The sequence below is a fragment of the Ranitomeya imitator genome, chromosome 5 (genome assembly GCF_032444005.1).
Source record: "Ranitomeya imitator isolate aRanImi1 chromosome 5, aRanImi1.pri, whole genome shotgun sequence".
NCBI classification, from domain to species: domain Eukaryota; kingdom Metazoa; phylum Chordata; class Amphibia; order Anura; family Dendrobatidae; genus Ranitomeya; species Ranitomeya imitator.
The window spans coordinates 480,645,408-480,658,300 of NC_091286.1; the positions used below are offsets into that span (position 1 = coordinate 480,645,408).

At 41.4% G+C, this 12,893-nt stretch overlaps 1 protein-coding gene across 1 annotated transcript in view; it reads left to right on the forward strand.

Annotated features, from left to right (window-relative positions):
• Window positions 1-12,893, forward strand: part of LOC138638231 (transient receptor potential cation channel subfamily V member 6-like) — a 149,635-nt gene that overhangs the window by 63,879 nt on the left and 72,863 nt on the right. The window contains exons 7-10 of the mRNA XM_069727378.1: window positions 1,103-1,243; window positions 9,255-9,356; window positions 9,739-9,911; window positions 12,645-12,791. Coding sequence (XP_069583479.1) covers window positions 1,103-1,243; window positions 9,255-9,356; window positions 9,739-9,911; window positions 12,645-12,791 — 563 coding nt within the window. The remainder of the gene's footprint in view (window positions 1-1,102; window positions 1,244-9,254; window positions 9,357-9,738; window positions 9,912-12,644; window positions 12,792-12,893) is intronic.

The window sequence follows — 12,893 nt, forward strand, 5'->3', positions numbered from 1 at the left end:
CTACTCCTGCCGTCTACTAATCTCCCTAAATGTGACATGTCCTTCTCCATGGGTGGCACCATACAACACCCCAGCAGCAGGCACGCTGTCTGGGTGTTATGTTTGACACCAATCTCTCCTTCACCTCCCATATACAATCTCTTGCCCACTCTTGCCGCTTACACCTAAAGAACATCTCTAGAATCCAACCCTTTCCTCACCATGGAAACAACAAAAACCCTCACTGTCGCCGTGATCCACTCCCGTCTGGACTACTGTAATGCTCTAATAATTGGCCTACTGCTCACTCGACTTTCCCCTCTCCAGTCCATCCTTAATGCAGCAGCCAGGGTCTTCCACCTAGCTAATCGTTACTCGTACGCATCCGCTCTTTGCCAGTCATTACACTGGCTGCCCATTCATTATAGGATCCAATTCCAATTACTTGTTCTCACCCGCAAAGCTCTCCACAGTGCGGCACCCCCTTACATCTCCTCCCTCATTTCTGTCTATCGGCTTAGCCGATCACTGCGCTCGGCTAACGACTTTCGACTAACCTCTGTACCTCCCACTTTTGACTTCAAAACTCCTCCCATGTTGTGCCAATCCTCTGGTATGCTCTACCCCAAGAAATTATGACCAGCCACAACTTGCACAGTTTTAGGCGCTCCCTCATAACACATTTGTTCATAGCGGCCTATCATGTTCCCTAATCAAAGTCATTTTATGTGTAAGTGTGCGTGTGTAGCCCATTCACTATCTCCATCTATCCCCCACCACCTGAAGATGGCTGGATCATCATTGTAAATACCCACCTGTACTTTATATCTCCCCCACCTCATTGTAGATTGTAAGCTCTCAAGAGCAGGGTTGTTTTATTTTGCTTTAATCATTATATTATTGTTAACGCTGTTACTTATGACTGTTGTGTTTGAAACTATTTAACTGTAAAGCGCTGCGGAATATGTTGGCGCTATATCAATAAAGATTATTATTGTTTATTATTACATGTACACATATACATAGTATATACGCCCTCATTGCACTTATCATAATATATGTAGTGGAAAATAGTCCCTTATTATACACATGATTTATAAAGTAATCATTTTTTTATTATCAGGTGAAACCGCTCTTCACATAGCAATTCTACAAAAGGATCTGGACATTGTTCATTTGCTATTAAAAAATGGAGCAGATGTCAGCAATTTCAGAGCCACCTGTACGTACTGTGTGCCGGGCATTGAATGCTTGTTCTACTTTGGTAAGGAACATATAAAAATAGCTAAACTTCAAAAACTGGAAAAGCTGAACCTCCTTATATAGTTATATTTTACATGAGCGTCTAAAAACACTGATGCATCTAACCTTTGCCAGTTATTGCAACTGGCACTGACTCGGCTGCAGAGTCCAATATTAACTCACTATCACTGTCACCTACAAAGCTCTCCACAGTTCTGTACCACCCTACATCTTCTCCCTAATCTTTGTCTACCACCCTACCTGTGTCCTCTGTTCCACTAATTATCTAATACTAGCATCCTCAATAATTAAAACCTCCCACTCCCGTCTACAAGACCTCTCTAACTGCACAAATTCTCTTGAATGCACTACCTCGGAAAATTAGGTTAATTTCCAATACTTACAATTTTAAGCATGCCTTAAAAACGCACCTTTTTAGACTGGCCTATTGGCTTACCTTACTTGTAACTAATTTTGTTTTGTCCTTACAAAATTTTCTTCCAAATCAGGTCCCTCATAGCATATGTTTACACACCCTCATACACTTATTAGCACTCTGTATCTGTACTTATACAGGTACTGGCTGGTGACCGCTTCATCCTGTGTTATGTAAAAGCCCTATTCATTACATTGATGGCTGAACTGTACTATACAAGCACTTTTTGCCATTCACCATTCGTGTCTCCACTATTTTCTCATACATTATAAGTGTCACTGGTTTACCGCGACAGAGAGGAGCCATAAGACCGCAGCATCTGATTTCTCTTACTCCTGCGCTGAATAGAAGCAGTTCACCTTCTTATTAAACAATGTAAATTTCTTTAGGCAGTGCAGGGCTTAATCTGCTCTTGGAACTAAGGTATAGCCTATATAGAAATATTGCACAAAGAGGGATCATTATCAAAAAAGCGTCTTTATTAAATACACACAGTATTGCTAAAATACATAGAAACAAAAATAGGAAACTCTGAGGGTGACAACTACACCAAGGGCCGCAGGTAAGAAGTTAACAAGTTGCTCATAATCAAAGGTACAAGCCCCATAGCAAATATTGGTGTGCTAGTGATCCATATTATTGGAATAAATAACACTACGCTGGTAGAGCGCATCCAGCTACCACATCCAAGCTAGCATATAGGACAGTCAAAAACAATTAGTACAGCATAATTACCTCAGACCTGCGACGCCACCACCCCTACGCGCGTTTCGGCGTGCGTGCCTTCTTCCGGGGGAGAAGTAAGGCTCTAGGCTGTGCACTGTGAGCTACTCCCATCTCCTATATAATTTGGGTACTGACTAACATACATCGTCAGAGCTAGCTTATGCTGCATGGCTTGGAGGATAGTTGTTGGTGTTTTTTTGAGAAGGGTTTTACCCCATCATCCACTCTCCTGTGCATATCTCTGTTATATGTGAGTGTATGTTTGTATGTTTGGTATTTTTTTCGTTTTCCCTTTTCGTATTCTTGTTAGTCTGGTTGGTGTACTATGGTGCACTACTACTCCCCTCTTCCCTGGGTGGGGGAGGGGTACAGACTGAGGGCAGATTCAGGAGCTAAGGCAAGGTACGTGGCCCTGGCATCTTCAGAAATAACCTGGGGAACAGGGCGAGCTAGGAGAACAGGGCGAACTAGGGTGCCCCCTCATGTTAGGGATAGTGAAGGAGCCCCTGTTCACAAGTCACTTGACAACAGAATCATGACAGTAAGCTTTTGAGCAGGACCCTTACTCCTCTTGGTATCTGTTGAATTACGCTTACTATGTCTTTATTGTTTGTAAAATTACTCTTTGAAATGTAAAGTACTGCAGAATATGTTGACATTATAGAAATAAAATGTATTATTATTTCTGTGTGTACAGAGTATACAGAATATTATAGACGTTAGTCTCTGCCCACTAACTCAGAGAAAACTAAAAATTAGAGATAAAGCCTGCAGAGGGGAAATCTGGAGAAATATGCAGGATGCAAGGTATATAATGGACAGATATAGTATTGCTCCTTATGTACACATTTAGGACAGCCTATTCTGAAAGTCACCAGAAACGACAGGTACTCCTTGTTTAAATCACAATACTGTGTTTGTGGAAGGATTATATAATAATTGAATCCCCTTTACCTCATCTGGTCCCTGAAAGAAGTCAAGAACTGAATATTCAATTAGGACAGCAAAGATCAGAAAATCTGTTCCCAAGCAAAAACTGTGCGTTCATTGTTTGCCGGTTTATAATACTAGAATATATTCAATGGGCGTAGAATCAAATTGCACATCCAAATGAAAGACCAGACCAGTAATACAGTAGGTGTTAATTTCAATATTAGTCTCCTAACAAACTACTAATCTTTTAGTTGATGTTTAGTATCTATATAGTAGCTAATTAGGAAGGGCACATCATTATTCCCCTATTGAAGTGGAACTGGAATGGGATTGTCAAAATATTACAAGGGATCCTTTGATGGACCAATGTGCTGACAGAAATTTGACCATGAAGGCTTAGTGGAAAGCAATGTCTTATTGCCATTGCCGGGGCAATTATTTCAAAGTCAGTTGACAAGTAACACTGTACAATTTAAAAGGGTTGTTCCATGAAAATATACAAACCATCTGCAAGATTAGTTATAAACGTATGATTGCTGGGAACCTAGCTGTGAGAAAACCTTAACATTCATGCCTGAGGTACACACAGGCAGAAAAGGACTCCCATGCCTGGTCAATGACCTGAAGAGAGCTGCGACTACAATCTCAAACATTACTGTTGCTAACACACTACGCAGAGAATGCAAGGTCCCCCTTCTCATGATCCAGAGGAGGCATGGGAGAAGGTCATGTGGTCAGACCAAAATAAAACTTTTTGATATCAACTCCACTCACCATGTTTGGAGGAAGAAGAAGGATGACTACAACCCCAAGAACACCGTCCCAACTGTGAAGCATGGTGGGGAAACATCATACTTTCGCGGTGCTGTTCTGCAAAGTGGACAGGATGACTGCACTGTATTGAAGGGAGAATGGATGGGATCATGTATTGCGATATTTTGGCCAACAAACTCTATCCATCAGTTAAGAGCATTGAAGATGGGACTGGGTCTTCCAGCATTACAGTGACCCCCAAACATACAGCCAGGGCAACGTCTGACCTCTGTAAATGCAAACAAAGGTTTCTGTACCAAATATTAAGTTCTGTTTTTCTATTGTATCAAATTCTTATTTCATGCAATACAATATGCAAATGAATTATGTAAAAATTACACAATGTTTTTTTCTGGATTTTTTTAAGATTCTGTCTCTCATAGTTGAAGTGTATCTACAATAAAAACTACAGACCTCTCCATTCTTTGTAGGTGGGAAAATTTGCAAAATCAGCAGTGTATCAAATACTTATTTTCCCCGCTGTAAGTACTCACAGATTTGGACATATTTCTTGCTAGCATTGTATTAGGTACAGCATGTGGGTGACCTTTAGGGTATGTGCACACGTTGCGGATTCTCTGCTGATCCGCAGCGTTTTTAGAGGTGCAGAAACGCTGCAGATCCGCAATTGATTTACAGTACAATGTAAATCAATGAGAAAAAAAAAATGTTGTGCACACTTTGCGGAAAATCCGTTGCGGAAACGCTGCGGTTTAAAAGAAGTAGCATGTCACTTCTTTTTTGTGAATCTGCAGTGTTTTTGTACCCATTCCATTATAGAAAACCGCAGGGGTAAAAACCGCAGCAAATCCGCAAGAAAACCGCAGCAAAAATGCTGCAGAACCACACAAAAAACGCTGCGGAACCGCAGGTGCATTTTCTGCCAGGAGAGGCAGAATCCGCACCAGAAATTCCTAAGCCTAATCCGCAACGTGTGCACATAGCCTAAAATACCTTTGCTACATTTATCTTTGCAGTTGAGTCTGAACCATAGTCAGTCACATTTGCAAAAATGATTTTGTGTTAGACGTCAACTATATGTGTACTCAACATATTGAGGATATGGAAAACAAGAAGATTTTACACCTTTCACATGTGACGGTTTCCATATGAGTGATCACATTTTACTGCCCTGGGAATTGTCACCAACCTTTTCTTTGAATGTACTTGAAGTGACCATATTAAAACTATTCAAAGTCCTCCCTTAACTGGGAAAAATGACTTTGGCAATCAAGTCTCATTTTTCACCCACCATAAATATTCATACAACTGTGCCGTCTGTCTCTTCTGCATTTGTGCCAAGTTCATGAGTTGCATATTTTCAGGGTAAAGTATGCAATAATTTCAGCCATTCAGATATACTTAGATCAATGCTCCACATATCCTCAGCTCCCACATTACTTGTCCAAATGATTGTTCATTAGTGTGTAGAATGCTCTTCATCATTGTGCCATTTACTGCTTTCAAGCCTTTGCTAAATTTTAAATTTAGGTGTCTTTCTCTCTGCTGTGACAGAATGATGGTGAAAGTTATGCCTTTGATAGGATGAATGCCAAATGCAATTTTCGGAGTTTCTGTTTCCAAGCTGTGATATCGTATCAATGGGATGGTTACAATAAAAAAGCTAATCTGATTATATATTTCCAGAAACAGACTGCCATACGACTTACATCTGTGCTGGACATGCTTAGTCCCTTGGGTTGCAGATAGGGTCACCTTGGAAAGTATTGCTATTTAAATAGCACATAAAAGTGAATGTTATTCTGTATGTCTGAGTCTGTTTTAATATTGATTTCACCTAAAACAAAAAATGCAAGTGTTAAAGAGTAACTAAACTTAATGCTTTGATTGTAATGCTGGATATGTAACATGCAAAATTATTACAATAGGGTTAATTATCTTATGTTGCTGCCTTCATGAAGAAAATACAGGGTGGGCCATTTAGGCCGGGATCACACATATGCGAGATACGGCCGAGTCTCGCAGGTGAAATCCCTCCTCTGGCGCCGGCACTTGGGAGCGGAGCGTGCAGCTCCATGTGTTGCTGTGCGGCTGCACGCTCCGCTCCGGAGTGCCGGTGCCAGAGCTGGGTTTTCACCTGCGAGACTCGGCCGTATCTCGCGTATGTGTGATCCCGGCCTTATATGGATACACCTGGGTGGGCCATTTATAAAGTTGCAATTCAAAAATAGCAGACTTCAAAATGGCTGCCATGTTCACCACCCATCTTGAAAAGTGTTCCCCCTCCCATATACTAATGTGCCACAAACAGAAAGTTGATATCACCAACCATTCTCATTTTATTTAGGTGTATCCATATACATGACCCACCCTGTAGATGCTACACTGTGCTGAAATGACTGCTGAAGTCCATATTCAATATCAGTTGTACAAATTTACCGATTTCGAGTTTTGGGGGAGTACACTGTGCCTCATCTTTCTTCTAGCAGCCACCGTGAGAGGAGAGGTGGAGCTGAGCATGCTCTGTGAGCTCCCTCCCATTGTGTTTGAATCCCAGAGTCACACAGAACGCTGTGCAGGTGCTACTCCATGCAAATCAGATCTGCTGTCCAGGGTTCTGGGAGGAAAGTGGAGGGGTGCAGGATTCATAGAATACACACGCTGTCTTCTTTATAGCAACCACAGTCAGAGGTGAGCAGGAGCAGGGTCTGCACAGCCCTCTCAAAGTGGCTGTAAATGCTTCTGGAGCCACAGAGAACGCTGTGCTGATCTCCTCTCAGTATGGATGCTATAAAGAAGATAAAGCGCATAAACTGTAAGAATGCTCAACCCCCTCTCTTGCCCTCTTACAAGCATTTGCACCAGGGCAACGGCCTGCAGGTCTGATTTACCGAGTGCTTCTGCTGCACAGCGCTCTCTGTGGCTCCAGCATCATTATATTTTCAGTGAGACTGTTATGCAAATTCCACACCTGCACTCCTCTTACTGTGGCTGCCAATAGGCAGAGCATGTAAGAGGAAGTGACGGTACCCCTGAAGAACCCCTGTGTGATTTGGCATTAGTGAGGAAAGACTGCCAACTGCTGGTTGGACAAAATCATGCAGGAACAAACTTGCACCAAAATAGTTGCAGGGGAACGAGTTCATGTGCGGGACATGGTCAGGTGCCCTGCATGATGGAGCTCTTGCATGTGAAAGTCCTGCATACCAAACTGCACTGAAATTTGGCATCAAGCAGAAGAGCGGCGCGGATGTGGGCCAGAGACAACGCTGAAGCCTGTGTGATATGCCAAAGCAGAGAGCATGAGACAACCAGATGCTGGCCGCCATCAGACAAAGCCGGGACGACACCCAGTGAATTCCAGAGGGCCAACTACACATCCAAAACCAGAACCTGCACCCTATGACGGTCAAGAATCGGAGCCTAGATGACCCCTATCAAGAACTGGGACCCAGCCATGTCTTCCCCAGGCTCAGTAGATACCTGACATCAGTCAAGCATCAAAGATCCATGAGGAGATGGTGACTAAATTAGGGTGCCTGCAGTTACAGAAGGACGACACTAGTGCGCAAAGCTGTCACTTCAGCCATAACGTACGGTACAGGGTGCCGGTTGGTACACGGGAAGCTCAAAGTTCCTTGATAGACTTTGTAAAGAGGACTTGTGGCCTAACAAGAAAACCTGGTGACCCCTGCTAGGGCCATTGTTGCAAGAAGACCTTGTTTAGTAGCTTCTAGGAGCGAGCTTACTACCCTTGTAGTAAGGTCATAAACATAATTCTTGAGAGACATTTCTCTTATTTTAATTGTATTCTCAAATTCATTGTATGTATTGTCGTATGGTTTACTGCTGCTTATGCTGTTTTATGTTATTAACTATTTCCTAACCACTGTGAATTCTCGCTTATATCGGATAGAAATAAATCGTTCCTTGATTGTTTCCGCCTTGTGCCTCCTGTGCATTGTATTTGGTCTCCTGAATTACAAGTGTGCACACTCTGTTCTCCCCCACTCAGACTCTGCTGTCCCCGAATCAAAGTTGATAGATCTGAATACAAGATCTAGTGTATTGATCTTATCAATTGTTCATAATCATCTGTGTTCTGCAAAAAGGCAGCAAAAATACATGGCTCACCTCATAAAACTGGTGTGTGATACATGCTGCTTGTGGTTCGGGCAGCATGCATCTGCTGTCAGGTTCCTTTTAGAATGGGGAAAAGAGTTACTCTTTAAATCAGAACTTAAAATACATTGTGTATACAGCCTGTCAAATCTACAGTATTTGTGAAAGCCAGGGACCTAGATGTTAGTGAAGCATAATGGTGACTGATGGGCCAACCATGTCTTCTTAAAACCAAAATTTATGCAGATCAAAGTTATTTCAAGGGAACCTGTCACTCCCAAAATCGAAGGTGAGGTAAGCCCACCGGCATCAGGGGCTTATCTACAGCATTCTGTAATGCTGTAGATAAGCCCCCGATGTATCCTGAAAGATGAGAAAAGAGGTTAGATTATACTCACGTGGGGGGCAGTCCGATCCGATGGGCGTCCCATCTTCATAGGATGACGTCCTCTTCTTGTCTTCACGCTGTGGCTCCGGCGCAAGCGTACTTTGTCTGCGCTGTTGAGGGCAAAGCAAAGTACTGCAGTGCGCAGGTGCTGGGCCTCTCTGACCTTTCCAAACCCCTGCGCACTGCAGTACTTTGCTCTGCCCTTAACAGGGCAGACAAAGTACGCCTGCGCAGGAGCCGCAGCGTGAAGACAAGAAGAGGACATCATCGTAAGAAGATGAGGCCCCGGACTGGACCGCGATGCCCATCGGAACCGGACTGCAGCGGGACCGCCCCTGGGTGAGTATAATCTAACCTCTTTTTCTCATCTTTCAGGATACATCGGGGGGCTTATCTACAGCATTACAGAATGCTGTAGATAAGCCCCTGATGCCGGTGGGCTTAGCTCACCTTTGATTTTGGGGGTGACTGGTTCTCTTTAAAATAATTCTGTAGTTATGTACTTGTTGTGTACAGATTGATAAATTTTGTGCATAGTATTAGTAACTTAAGAAATATTACTATTATTTCTTTTTAGGGCACAATTGCTTCCATGGTGTATTATATATATTTATATTTCTGAATATAATGTTGCATACTTCTTTACTTCTCTAGGAGAATATCCATTATCATTTGCAGCATGCACAGGGAATGAAGAAATCACAAAACTTCTGCTTGTAAAGTATGGTGCACCTGTTACTGCTCAAGACTCACTTGGTACATTCTTTTTTACTTTATTTTAAGTAGCACTGACTGTTTCACAGCTGATGAAATATACTCATTTAACTTGCAAATTGCAAAGCTGTTAAAGCTTTTCCAAAATTATTGCGTCAAAAATTTGTCAAATATATTCTGCTTTATGTAACTATAAGGTATAGAAGTGAAGTGATGATAGCAGAATTTAGTGTCCTAAATTTTTAACCACTACTATATGGTAGAGGGAATGACAGGTTTGAGTTTTATTATCTGCAACACTTGTTACTAAGGCACATCTACCCCTAGATCAAATACTACATTGTGACAATTGTTAGTTTTATTTTCCATAGGGAAGACACTAGGTGAAATAAATATATTTTACCTCTGCACTGATTTGTTTCAGGGAACACTGTGTTTCATACGCTAGTCCTGCAACAGAATAAAGAGCTGGCCTGTCACATGTACGACTGGATCCTAGACCTTGTGCCACTCAAGGATTCTCGGTGCGCGGAGCATTTGGAAAATAATGAAGGCTTTACTCCATTAAAGCTGGCAGCCAATGAAGGAAACATTGAAGTTAGTCACTAAACTCTTCAATTATTCATCTGATCTGCTATCCTGTGTATAAGTATTGGCTGTCTTTTTACTTTAAGCTTTCGAAATCCCATTTTCTTGGGAGACCATAAATAATGCAGTGTGCCAACACATATGAGAGATGTGTGCTGGATGTCTGGAAAGAAAATTATTTTGACATTGAGAAATGTTTAAAAATATGTATTTATAATTCAGAAACCATTATATATATTTTTCTGAGATTTAAGGCAAATATGTAAAAAGGGATTTAGTCTAAATGCCCAATTGTTAGTCATTCTATACACCCTATTATTTTTTTTACCATTATAGAAATTATTTCATACTCTGGAGTGTTGGAATAGGCAGGAATTAAACAGCTAATAAATGCAGTGATGAAGTGTTCACTTCCAGGACATTCAATATTGTCACAAGCTTTCTATGAAGAATATGGGAGATACAGTGGGTGAGGAAAGTATTCAGACCCCTTTACATTTTTCACTCTGTTTCATTGCAGCTATTTGGCAAATTAAAAAAAAAGTTAATTTTTTTCTCATTAATGTACACTCAACACCCCATCTTGATTGAAAGAAAAACAGAAATGTAGAAATGTTTGCAAATTTATTAAAAAAAGAAAAACTGAAATATCACATGGTCATAAGTATTCAGACCCTTTGCCCAGTATTGAGTAGAAGCACCCTTTTGAGCTAGTACAGCCATGAGTCTTCTTGGGAATGATGCAACAAGTTTTTCACACCTGGATTTGGGGATCCTCTGCCATTCTTCCTGGCAGATCCTCTCCAGTTCCGTCAGGTTGGATGGTGAACGTTGGTGGACAGCCATTTTCAGGTCTCTCCAGAGATGCTCAATGGGGTTTAGGTCAGGGCTCTGGCTGGGCCAGTCAAGAATGATCCTTTGTTGTTTTAGCTGTGTGCTTGTTGGAAGGTGAGCCTTTGGCCAAGTCTGAGGTCCAGAGCCCTCTGAAAAAGGTTTTCATTCAGGCTATCTCTGTACTTGGCTGCATTCGTGTTTCCTTCAATGACAACCAGTAGTCCTGTCCCTGCAGCTGAAAAACACCCCCATAGCATGTTTCACTGTTGGGATTGTATTGGGCAGGTGATGAGCAGTGCCTGGTGTTCTCCACATATACTACTTAGAATTATCACCAAAAAAATGTCTATCTTCGTCTCATCAGACCTGAGAATGTTATTTATCATAGTCTGGGAGTCCTTCATGTGTTTTTTTTTAGCAAACTCTATGCAAGCTTTTATATGTTTTGCACTGAGGAGAGGCTTCCATCAGGCCACTCTGTCATAAAAGCCTGACTGTTTGAGGGCTGTAGAGATAGTTGACTTTGTGGAACTTTCTCCCATCTCCTTACTGCATCTCTGGAGCTCAGCCACAGTGATCTTGGAGTTCTTCTTTACCCCTCTCACCAAAGCTCTTCTCCCATGATTGCTCAGTTTGGCTGGATGGCCAGGTCTAGGAAGACTTCTGGTGGTCCCAAACTTCTTCCATTTAAGGATTATGGAGGCCACTGTGCTCTTAGGAACCTTGAGTACTGCAGAAATTCTTTTGTAACCTTGGCCAGATCTGTGCCTTGCCACAATTCTGTCTCTGAGCTCCTTGGCCAGTTCCTTTGACGTCATGATTCTCATTTGGTCTGACATGCACTGTGAGCTGTGCGGTCTCATATAGACAGGTGTGTGCCTTTCCAAATCAAGTCCTGTCAGTTTAATTAAAACAGCTGGACTCCAATGAAGAAGTAGAACCATCTCAAAGAGGATCACAAGGAAATGGACAACATGTAACTTACAGTAAATATGAGTGTCTGAGCAAAGGGTCTGAATACTTATGACCATGTGATATTTCAGTTTTTATTTTTTATTACATTTGCAAAAATTACTACATTTCTGTTTTTTTCAGTCAACATGGGGTGCAAAGTGTACATTAATGAGAACAAAAATGAACTTTTTTAGAATTTACCAAATGGCTGCAATGAAACAAAGAGTGAAAAATTTAAAGGGGTCTGAATACTTTCCGTACCCACTGTATAATTTCATGCCAATCATTTGTATCCTATTTGCCATGGGATTGTAACATCCTTTTTCTATGTGCAGCAGGGACAGGAAACCTTGCTCAGCAGGTCATGTAGCATTCTCAAATCCTCAAGGAGAAAACTGGCACCTAGCTCAGCAGGTGATCAAGTCTCAAAAGGCTGTGAGTGACAGATTTCAAACCTTGAGCCAGCTAAGCTCAGGATAAATGCTTGCTTGCAATATAGTCATGTTGAATGAAAGCTGTCAAATAAACCTTCTAGAACATTCTAGAAACTTATTTCCATAAGATGTTATGGAGATTCTATACCTGCTAGCTGTGTACCTGCTTGCCGTACATGTAATCAAGACCTTGCAGAGCTGGTATGTAACACTGTCCTTCTCAGCTATGCTATTATACAGTTTTTACTCTCCTCCATGGATCTCCATGTTTCCTTTCAAACTCCCCTTTGTGTTCCTTTCCTTACTTCTCCATGTTTTCAGTCCAAGGATCAGAAGCTTCTCACCTATTCTATGGAAAGGTGACACATTTCTTCATGAGGTTAATCACTAATTAGCTATTAGTCAATATGGCTACTCAATGAAATTGCCTTATCTGGATCAACTCCGAATATTTTGTGGATATTCTTTTCAATATATTAGCAGATGTATACAGATTTATTGCTCATAATTTCTATCACAGATGTTCAGCTATCTTGTTAAGCGGCAAAAGAATGTGTATTGGACAATAGGAACAATATCATACTGCATATATGACTTGACAAATATTGATACATGGATGACTCAAAAATCAGTTTTGGATATCATTGCCTCCAGCCAAAAACCCCAGGTAAATGCCCCATATATCCTGTTAGATAAATACCTGTAATATTTTCCTTGAATAGACTAGGTTATATAATATTATGTATTTACTTACTAGTAATTTTTATGA